Source organism: Pinus tabuliformis, chromosome 5_2 (assembly GCF_031772625.1).
Source record: "Pinus tabuliformis cultivar Carrire ecotype Pingquan chromosome 5_2, CPIR1, whole genome shotgun sequence".
Lineage (NCBI taxonomy): Eukaryota > Viridiplantae > Streptophyta > Pinopsida > Pinales > Pinaceae > Pinus > Pinus tabuliformis.
In genome coordinates this window covers 1,010,425,211-1,010,436,125 of record NC_142306.1, presented here as the reverse complement: position 1 = coordinate 1,010,436,125, position 10,915 = coordinate 1,010,425,211, and the positions used below count along the sequence as shown (strand labels likewise).

At 37.3% G+C, this 10,915-nt stretch overlaps 1 protein-coding gene across 2 annotated transcripts; it reads right to left on the bottom strand.

Moving 5' to 3' along the window:
* Positions 1 to 1,502: 1,502 nt before the first annotated feature.
* LOC149162697 (protein CHUP1, chloroplastic-like) lies at positions 1,503 to 9,291 on the bottom strand. Of its 2 annotated transcripts, none has more exons than XM_089437348.1 (9): positions 9,015 to 9,291; positions 8,753 to 8,817; positions 7,709 to 8,408; positions 5,612 to 6,934; positions 5,297 to 5,428; positions 3,856 to 4,037; positions 3,378 to 3,489; positions 1,994 to 2,137; positions 1,503 to 1,896 (listed from the first exon to the last, which is right to left on the bottom strand). In XM_089437348.1, the coding sequence occupies exons 3-9, from the start codon at positions 8,393 to 8,395 to the stop codon at positions 1,804 to 1,806; spliced, it is 2,673 nt and encodes an 890-aa protein (XP_089293474.1). In that variant the 5' UTR covers positions 8,396 to 8,408; positions 8,753 to 8,817; positions 9,015 to 9,291; the 3' UTR covers positions 1,503 to 1,803. The 2 variants fall into 2 exon arrangements, with proteins under 2 accessions (XP_089293474.1, XP_089293473.1); XM_089437347.1 differs by having other exon boundaries at positions 8,677 to 8,817; positions 9,015 to 9,288.
* Positions 9,292 to 10,915: the final 1,624 nt, after the last annotated feature.

Genomic DNA, 10,915 nt, shown 5'->3' with positions numbered 1-10,915 from the left:
ATTCTATCCTTCCCCATTATTCTCACATCTCAAGTTTTAAGTGTAGTTGTGGAGTTTGTGGATTAAATTTCTAAACTAATTGTTGATCAGATTCCAAGCTTTTATATGCGCACATCCCTCGCCCACACCCAAGCAAGTTTTGACCCCTTTGTTGTGCTCTTGCTTTGGATCACAACTCTCTATTCCTTTTATTCTCTCTCCTTCATACTTCCCCTTTGACCTTCCAAAGTGCTCAACTTCACTTTGAAGTAAAAGACCCACAAGGGAGTAAGCTTAACCCAAATTTCAAAGAAAAAAACACTTGTAGAGCCATTGATGTTTCAAGCCTCCTCACTATGGCCCTATGAATCACCTTTTATTTTCTTGTTTACTTATTTATTTACAAAAATTGTAATTGCTTACAATAATACATATGAATATTGCATGTTTTATCTTCTAGAGAGAAACTTTGATTGTATTTTGCATACTAGAGAAACCTCCTCACGAAAGCCCTATGAATCACCTTTCATTTTCATATTTACTTATTTACAAGAAACACAATTGCTCGCATTAATACATATGAATATTGCATGTTTTATCTTCTAGAGAAAGAAAACTTTAATTGCGTTTTGCAAGACATTCTAACAATAATAGGTGCATGCTAGAGACCCTCTCTCATAATGTTTGTATGTAACTGTTTTGCATTTTGAATTTTCTTCGATATTGATTAGGTTGGGCATTGACATTCACCTTAAGTGAACCTTAAAGGAATTAGGAAGAATAAGTAGTCTTTTATTTTCCTACTACTAACTAATCTCACTAAAATAATTGAATTTGTTTACCTTCTTTTTTGTTTCATCTTTATTTACTCTTATGAGGATGTTTCAAGACAAAGCTCCTAAATTGTTAAAAATGCTTTAAATAATTTGTTGAATAGAATAATTTATTTTTGAGTTAAATAAATTAAGCCCTACCTTACACTTCCTTTACCTACAACTTCAAAAAATATCTCCTATATAAAAATATCATATATTTATATGTATTTAAATGAGATGTCTTCGTGAATATTTTTGCATTCTCTTTTATCAAACCCATGTTCACGATACATTGTTATTTCATGAAACCCTTAAATATTGATCATACATTATTTAGAACAACCACATTGCCAATCAGTATAAATTTTGCCCTCTAGTGTGGTTAAGTAAATAAATGAAGCAATCCTTCAGATAAAACGTTCACCATTCTCGCAGTCATGCTATATTTAATGACATTCGTTTTGTTTCGAAGATTTGGGTAAACAGTCATTCATTTTGTCTCGAAGATTGGGGTAAAAACTGTTTACAGCGATCATATTGGCTAGCAGTAGAGCGTGCAATTTCTCAACGAAAAGGTTCACCCTTCTCATTTTCGTTTTGCTTCAAAGATCTGGTTAAACCGTTTGTAACACAAAGGTGGATGAAAATTATTTCAGACATTTCTTTGATGAAGAACGAAAACATGATATTAAATGATTGACACGAGGGGCTTGAAAGTGCGGAAGTGGTATTTTTACCACTGGCTTTATAAATAAACACCGAATTGTACGGGACATTTATCATATCATGAGAACGCAGCAGGCCGATGAACGTTGCTTTGTCTAACCAGCTTATACACAAAGAAATGGAAAATATTGCGTCCAGTGATTGGCACGTGTTGTACTTCCTCTAAAGGTGCAGAAGTGGCGTTAATATAATAAACACTATCAAATTCCACAACGGCGATATGAGAAAGAATCCAGCCCTGGCACATTGCAAGTCTAACAAGCTGGTAAACCTGCATCCACAATCATTGTTCGTCGAATTTCCTGTAGCACGTCTCGGCAAGGTTCTTGAAATGCTTAAATACAGACATGCTTTCTGAGTCGAAGCCTCCTGCGAACTGTGAGCATAGATCCATTTATAAAAATAAATTAGCAATAAATGTGCTAGTGCTCACTGCTCAACTAACAAATCATAAGTGATGAATGGAGTCTAACCTGGTGAACTCGGAAGGCGAATCGGACTCCCTGGAACATTAGGAATTCCCGTGTAACCTCCCTCTCAGAGTCTCCCATCGACTCAACTTCTACAGCTACTCTTTTCATGTATATTCTTGCCAGCTTAACTGAAGCAAATTTTATCTGCTTAAAATACATGTGTCAGCTAAACCAAGATGCAAGAAGCACAAAAAATTCACTGATAAGAGTTGCTCCCTGAAGTCCTCAAAGTTGCAAAAAACAACAGCTTCAAAAGATCACAATTTAATGCTAGACAGCATATTCGAAAGACAAATTTTGCGAGTAAGATTCCTGCCTACCAGAAGCAGCTGCAACATGGCAAGGTTTCACCATTCTTAAAAATGATGACAAGTTTATAAGAATCATTCATGATGAGATTTCGGAAGAATGTCATGTCAGCAAGTGGAAGTCAAAATCATAGCCATAGATTCACGTGTAAAACATGAATGTCTATGTAGTTTTTATTCTGCAGTGCCAATACAGAAATGGGGACCAGATCGATCTAAAGAGCTGGGCATTTAGATTGATGGAGTTACCCCCTTAGCTAGATAATAAATTCATTCCACTTTCAAGGCAGAGGGGCAAAGTTAAAAATATCTTGGAGTTCTTTACATGTTAAAGTGGGTTACGCAATAGAATCTGTAACACCAGGATTGTCCACTGCATATAAAACTTCGGTAAGTGCATACAGGGAGTAGTTTGCGCTCATTTTAAGTTGTGCCATGCACTGGAAAATCCTGAAATGTGATCCTAAGCAACAGGTAGGGAGCAGCTTTAGCACACAATCTTCTTGAGTTCCCAATTACTAGAATCTATGCCATCCAGGGAGAAAATGAATGTGTGGATTGTTGTAATCAGCTTCTGAATCTTCCCCCTTGTTATTGTAACACTAGACCTCCCTGTGCAAAATTTCATCTTATTCCAATGTGCTTTCTCTGACCAGGTCAATTGAAATAGATAGAAAACAGCAAATATTTAGACAAATTCGAAACACTACCAAAGTGATGACCATATTAGCCTGCAGGGAGTTGCAATAACCTCTTACTCTTACAAACTGTTGCTTAAAATGTTTGTATACGTGTCGTTTCAAATAAAGATTATGCAAGTAAACAGAAGATGCAACCATTTTTGTGGTCCCCACCATGATCGATTCCTGAAGCAGAGAACTGTCGAAACTACAGAAATAAGCTTTCAAGAACCTTGGTACCACAATTGAATCACAAGTCCCCCTTTCGATAAACTAAGCAACTGGAGTCTTAAGAAAACTTTTATAAATTACAAAAATGTTGACATATATTCCTTTTGTTTGGAGCAGTGGACAGGCAAACATTCACAAGTTTCGTTCCACACGTTTAGTTAGTACCTTGCCGATGATTCCAGTGTCAAGCATCCAGTCGCAGGGTATCTGAAATTCTCTGTAGCGTGCCATTGCCATATCTCTCATTTGTACGAAGTTTTCGACTCTACGCTCCAATCTGCCAAAACAAGAAAGAAGACATTAACCGGTTTTGTCCCAATAAAGAAATGCTTTGTCAAGCTTTAGTCGACTAGAGGAAGCACTAGGTGGCTTGCTGAACTTAAGCAGGGGAAGCATAAATTTCAAAATGAAAGAAACATTGATTGATATTATATTAGTGGACACCAGTCTGTTTGGTCGGTTGGACCAAAATTGACAGATTATAAGGTTGGTAATGTTTTATATACGCAGAAAGGAAAGACAACAAATGCCCTAAAGAATGGACAATTAGGCTTGCGGCCAAGTTCTAAAATATGTCGGTCATTGTTTCAGCTCTACTCTAACATAATACGGAATATGAAATCATGATGTTCTTCATTCTTACTTCTCCAGTAAAGCTAGCATCCTTTTAAAAGCAGCATCACATGTCTGATTAGGATCAGCTTCATATGCTGAAACTTCAGTTTCTAATTTCTTCAAATCGCAGTATCCACATGCAGCTTCTCTTAAAGCATCAGCTTTTCTCTCTGGCCAGTCAAAATGCTTCAATACTGCTCTTTCATCAACCTGCATGTACAAGTGTGCGTAATTCTTTACTTGAAGAACAGGAGATAAAACAAGCAAAATGCAGTGATCATGCCTTCTCTCTACAGAAAAATGAAGACTCTTGAAACTGAAAGTTGCTCATTTAAAGCTGTGAAGACCAAATGGTAAAGTGTGAGAAACGTAGAAATATCCACTCGACTACCACATGCTTACAAAAAATTGTGGAAGGGATACCAACTGAATTAAATATATAAGCAATGCTCAGGACACGAGCAAACTAATTGTGCCGAGAAAAGCGAGCATCTCTACAGCCAGGGTGTGGGGAGATGTGCCTTTGTGTGCAATAATAATAAATCTCAGCATATCAACAATAACTCGTGTGCATTTAGAAAGGGGGGACTTATAAAAATTGGGATAGATTCATATAAACCCCGATCTATTAAGATATGAGAGGGCTGAAAAACCCTAGTTACATCTATACTCCTTATTTCTCAGCACCTAATAGTTCTTAGAAATGTTTCTTCAAACAGTGCAGTATAAACAGAAAAACTAGAATATTACGTTTTAGATTGCCAAATAACGCAGTGGTGCCGCCGCTTTTAGTTACCGGTCTGAGATAAGTAGGCAGTATGTGTTTGTGCCTCTGAAATGACCTAGAGTATATACCTGACAAACCTTGCAGGGAAAACCAGGGCTAAAGGCTAAATGTGTTGGTAAGCTTATATGGTAACAAAGAGATCACCTTTCAGGGAATTCTAATTTAACAACCAATAAAATAGTTCGAATTCTACAGAACTTTGGCTATGCGAGATCTGAGAGGGATTATATATATATATATATATATATATGTGTGTGTGTATGGGGATTAACATGGATTTATGCTAGTAATAAGTATTATGTCATAAATGTTTCTAAAAGCAGTTGTGCCGCTTGTAGTTAACGGTCTGAGATAGTGAAGGCAGTATGTGTTTGTGTTTGTGCCACGGAGAGTCTATACCCGACTAACCCTGCATGGCAAAGCCAGGACTAAAGGCTAAAGATGTTGTAACTTTATGGTGACAAGGCGATCACCTTACCTGGAATTTTAATTTATCAACCAATAAAATAGTTTGAATTCTACAGAACTTCAACTCTAGAACAATGAAAATTATATTTACAGAACCCTAGTTCTCAGTCAACATAAAAGAAATGCAGATATTATAGCCACTGGCAATGTTTCATACTAGAAGTAGAAATTTTCAAATTTGAAGTAAGCTTGTCAAGGTTGATGGATATCTGACCAGATAAGATAACTCGTCGTCAAGCCACTTAACAAATGCTACAACATCTTCAATGTTTATATATACTGCAGCCCGAACTTCCTTTATCAAGGATCGAACAAAATCGCCTTGAGTTTCCACATCTGTCTTGATCTACAAAGCCCCGTTTTACACCAAAGGAAAAAGAGATCAGTTTTAAGGCCCCCTCCCTCCCTCCCAAAAAAAAAGATGATATTTATTTTCACATAGTGAGCAACCAGAAGTATTCCATGGATCACAGTGTCTGTTTTGCATAATCAACACAATAAAGTAGATACCAAACATAAAAATACGTACAGCCAATAAATGGGATGAGCGGTTTTCAATTTCTCCAATCATGTTACTTCGGACATTTGCCGCATCTGGAGCATCAACAGGTCCACCTCCAGAAGGATCTTTTTTCCCCTGTCGTTTCATGAGTGAGTGGTAAAGCTCAGCTACTTCTGGAGCTCTCTGCATTACTCTTGTTCCAGACATTAATTGCTTCGGAGGAGGAGCTGGGGGAGCTGGCGGTGCACCTTTGATCCCTGCATTTGGGGGAGGTGGGGGTGGAGGTGGGGGTGGAGGTGGGGGTGGTAGTGGTGGCATACTCCTTGGACCATTTGCTGGCCGGTTGGTTGCAGCAGAACCTGATGAAGGTTTGGGAGGAGGCTTTGGTATTCTTGATGCTCTTTTCCTAACTTCTGCAGGTGTCAATTTAGTCACCTCAGAGCTCTTGGTGACTGTTACTTGCCTTTCCACCTTTGTTTGCTCTTCCTTCTGAAGAAATATATTTTGCTTGTCCTTGAATGAAGAGCACTTGGCAATGCCATCTAGTTCTCGGGGCGTTGTCTTGGACACAGGTACAAAAGAAACATGCATATCATTTGATAGCTCTAGTGTATTGTTAACCTTTTTGCAAAGAGACTTGTTTGACTCTTCAAGCCTATGAGACTTTGCGGGCCATGGATCTTTACTATAAAAAACAGAAACTTTAGCTGTGTTTCCATTTTCCATGTGTTTTAGTTTAGACGCCGCCATTTCAACAGTATCTGTTTTGCTCTGCTGCTTCACATTTTGCCAAGACTCCTCTGAGTCACTGCAACAATGGCTATGCCTTGGACTGCAATTGCCAGAATGACTGTTCTCAATGCCCCTATCTAAAAGATCCTCGTTTTGTAAAAAGGACCACTCTTCTCTATGTTTCTTTGATTTTCTTGACTTACCAGTCAGTATAGACCTTTTTGAGAAACCAAGTAAGCCTGGAAAATTTTCAAAGAATGAACTATCAGACTCCCCAGCTTCAGATCCACTAGATGAATGAGAAGATATACCCTCCGTGTCATAATCTTCCCACCTTCTTCCCTGTATTGGCATAGCGCATTCCAGTATAGGCTGTTTTGCAATATGCTGTGATTTTGGACTCAAACTTTCATTTAAATCTTCTGCCGATCTTTTACCACATGGCAGTTTGGATAAATTAAGCTCCTGGCGCAAACTTGCATTAATCCAACGCAAGTGAGCAAGTTCTTCAATGTCGCTAAATCGGTTTGTCTGCAAGCCTTCAACTTGATGGCGAAGATCTTCATTTGTATGTCTTAAAAAAGATACCGCTGTCTCAGCCTTTGAAACCAGATCACTCTGCACAAACCTCGCACAGAATTTTGTACAGATTTTAGATTTACATCTACGTAGACTTGAGAGAAGGCCATCCGTAAATGACAATGTTTTTTGTTCCAGAGCATCATAATTCACTGAAGTCAATTGTAACAAACGGTTTGAATTAATAACCACGAGATCTTGTACACTATCAGATACAAGGAAAAAAATTGGTCTTACCCTTATCAGTATATTTCCTTTTGTTTGGTGGTTTTCCTTAATATTAATAATCAGCTAACAAACGAGAGGTAATCAGTATACTTTCATTTGATTAGTGGACTTTCTTCTCCATAATAATAATTCAATTTTAAGATCACAGTTTAGTTAGATATCAAATTGTATGAGAGCTTTTGTTCCTAAGACGAGATCTATTTAACATATTCATCACAGCATCTTTCATCTCAAAATTTAAGTTTATGGAGGTGTACATATTCTACCTATCAGATTTCCACTTGTAACCTCCTAAAACTAAGCACATACTTTTATCTGTTCTGCCCACTCATTTCACAAATGACTACTCTGTAACACTATCTACAGTTGATTTATTGATGACAGTAAAATTTATTTTGTGAATAAGAGAAAAAAAATTAGCAGCAATTCTACTCGAAGATGTGAAAATAATGCACCAGTATGAAAAGCAGAGAAATTATAGGGGCTTCTACTTGAATATTTGAAAATAATGTCTCAGCATGAAAAGAAGTGAATTTACAGGAGACCCTACTAGGAGAGATCCGAGTAAAAGTTCTTGTGACTTACCTCAGCGATGCTACTAAGAGCAACAACTTGTGATTCGGCTGTCGCAAGCTTTCTTGACATTTCGCTCTTCTGCTGTTGCAGTTCTGAGTTCCTTTGACGCAATTCCATTAATTCAGTTTCCAGCTCATGAATTTCATTTTCTGTCCTTGAACAATGTTGCTTTCGCTTAAGGTCTTCGATCTGCGAATTTGCAGCCTCAAGTTCTCCTTTTAAGATTGAAACCCTTGCAATTTCTTCATACATTTGATTTTTCTCTGATTCCATCAAGTTAATTCTTTTGATCAAAGCCTCAGCTTGAACATTCTTCATGTCAAGCTCTTTTTCAAGCTCGGATACTCTGTTCGCCCTTTCCTTCAGCACTTTATAATCAATGAGCTCCCTCTGTAGCTCTGCCTCTCTCGCCTGCAACTCGTTCAGAAGCTGTTCTAAATCATTCACATCGTACTTAGTAGAATTACAATCAGATGCCACCTGAGGTTGTACCTGGTTAACCCTTGGGAAGTATCCAATCAAAGACCGCTTAACACGAGAAGAGTACTCGCTAGCTCGCATTTTGGACTTCTGCAGAGATTTATTAACAGATGATTGGTTTTTAGTTGACAAAGGCACATTCTTTGGAACCTCCATTAAAGGGAGCGGGGGATCGTTCTGAACTTTCACTGGAGTCCTTGCTTTCCCAGCAACCATTGTAAGATGCCGTCTATCCATGATTTTGAAAACAAAAAAAGATTAGTATAACCTCGACATGAAGATTTGTAAGCTGAAATGTTACAACGCCGCTTCCTCTAAAAGATCCATTCCAGAACAGAGCGGTCTTTATAAAAAAAAGTTCTTGAATTCATAAACCTCGAAAAAGAAATTTCAAGTATAACAGAGGATTAAAAAAGTCAAAAAGATCAGCAGATTTAAAGAAGCTGGCAATCTCGAATCTTTAACTCAATAACAGTGGAGAGCGCGCTGAAGCTTACGTTTTTCAAAAAATCATCAAGAAAACCTTTCCCGAAAGTTCGTGCAATGAGTAGCTACAACTAAGAAAGAACATGCCTGTTGATGTATGAAATCAATTCCTGGCCTCCGAAAGAGCAAATCCTGCTCCTTGAACTTGTGCTCTGTCAAAGAAATCAAAATATTTAACGAAATTCCAGCAGCTCTTTCGATAATCAGTAATACAACTTGCCGTACACGAATTTCTTCATGGTAAAAGATGCACACGCACAGATTTTACTAGCTCTTGCTAAAGCCTAGTAAATATAGATGAAAAACAGCTTAAGATCTAGCAAAAGAAGCAAGAAAATCAAATATTTACCTCAAAGCACCGTCAAATCCATGAATTTGCACTAGAGACCATTCATCTGTACCACTTAACCGTGATTTTCCATTAGGCCCACTCTCCTATACAGTTCCAAGGCGAGTTTCGGGATTCTCGGCAGAAGAAGGTTTAAATTGTTCAACCCTCCAATAGTATAGCCGTTGGAAGTTAAGTTTTCGAGGTTTACAAAGCTGAATATATTTAAATCCACATTGCAGGGAAAACTTTCACCGTGAAAATGCTCGAGTTACAGTCCCTGGTGGTACTTCCATTTTTCAACGCATTATAATATTTAAATTACAAGTCCCTAACGGTTGGATCATCATTAAATATAAACCAACTCACTTGGAAATCATTAAGATTGATTTCTGAATTCGTTTAATTTTAATTTTAATTTATGTAGTTTGCCGTTGCAGGGTGGACTACCATGGTCGTCGCGAGATTCGAACGCTTGACCTGTGTGACATTTGAAGTACAATAATGGCTGTTTAACAGAATGCCCAACCTTTTAGCGACCGAAATTTCGTTTATATATGATGTGGTGTAATTTGCTGTTTAGCAATAATTCGGATTTTCCAAATCCCCAGGCTTCTACTTTGCGTTCAAATTTCACTTTCGCTCTAGGAGGCAACAACAAGGCACTGTTTTCGTACATCCTTCTCATCAACATGTGAACACTAATTGATGTAACATTAGTTGATGTTGATTTTCCGTATTTTTATATTCGTTATATTTTGTCGAGGCCCGAAAGGGCACCCTAGGAAATGGTTGAACAAACGACATTACAAATAAAATCAAATAAAATAATTTTATTAATATTTTTTCAGTTTTCTGTCAAATAAAATAATTCCATATCTTAACCATGGTACAACGAGAGTTTTTTCACCCGTTGAGGGGTTCATTTAGTACCGTAAGGTAGCCATTGGGCATCCGAGGCAAGCATCGCGTCTGTGGATCAAAGTCCACCATGTTTATGTGGGACCCACACGAGTTTACCTAGAGAATGGATGGTGGATGTGGCAGAAGAAACCTCCGGTGAAGATGGCAGAAGAAACCTCCAAAATAACGTGAGGAACAATATTAGTCGTTTGTGTCTTAAAAGTCTTTTGGCATCTTATTGTGGTGTCTCGTGTCTTTTTTAATAACTTGTGTTTCTATTTGTCTTATTTGTATTTAATTTTGTTTTCCATATTTTGTCATTTTTGTACTACTTTTGTGCCCATTTTGACATCTTTCTAAACATTTTTGCATCTGGTTTGTGTTCATTTATTTTTTTTTGTCATCACTTATTTTCTTTATGTTGTTGTCTTTGTCATGAGTTGTATCATATATTTAATTTTGATTTGTATGTAAGCCTAAGGATCTTAAGAAATTAAATGTTTTTTTCACAACTCAAAATATCTCATTCTTAGCATTCTAGTTTTCAGTATTTTTATCTTTTCATTTTATAGTGCTTTGTGTTAGATAGAGGTGTTGACTTTTTATCAAGAGTTTAGTATATCAGGGTAGCATAATACATTTCAAATCTCCAAGATTTTGTCATTTATATATGAGTGTATAACTTAAGTTTATGAATGCATCAATTATGTTTAGGAGTGCATCCCTTATGTGTGTGGGTGTTAGATATGAATGTGTCATGTATATTTATGAGTGTGTAAGTGTCATTGTGTGGCTTAAGTGTGAGTGTGTTAATTATGTAGGTTTGTTGATTAGGTGTGCAAGTGTGTCGTTTATGTGTGTAGGTATTGCTTATGTGTGTAAGCATACCACTTATGTGTGAGTGTGTCACTTATGTATATAGGGCATAGATTAAGCAATCATATTTTTGCATGGGGGGTAAGAGAGGGCGAGAGAGCTCCCTTGTTCTACTAATAAAGGGATTTTATACATCAATTTGG

What these genes read in the sequence shown, in the direction of transcription:
- LOC149162697 (XM_089437348.1), bottom strand. Translation starts at nt 8,395, where the DNA reads ATGGTTGCTGGGAAAGCAAGGACTCCAGTGAAAGTTCAGAACGATCCC. An exon ending in CTCTTAGTAGCATCGCTGAG is followed by an intron (nt 6,935 to 7,708) that starts GTAAGTCACAAG and finishes AGGTTTGTGCAG; the next exon opens with AGTGATCTGGTTTCAAAGGC. An exon ending in ACGACGAGTTATCTTATCTG is followed by an intron (nt 4,038 to 5,296) that starts GTCAGATATCCA and finishes TTGTACATGCAG; the next exon opens with GTTGATGAAAGAGCAGTATT.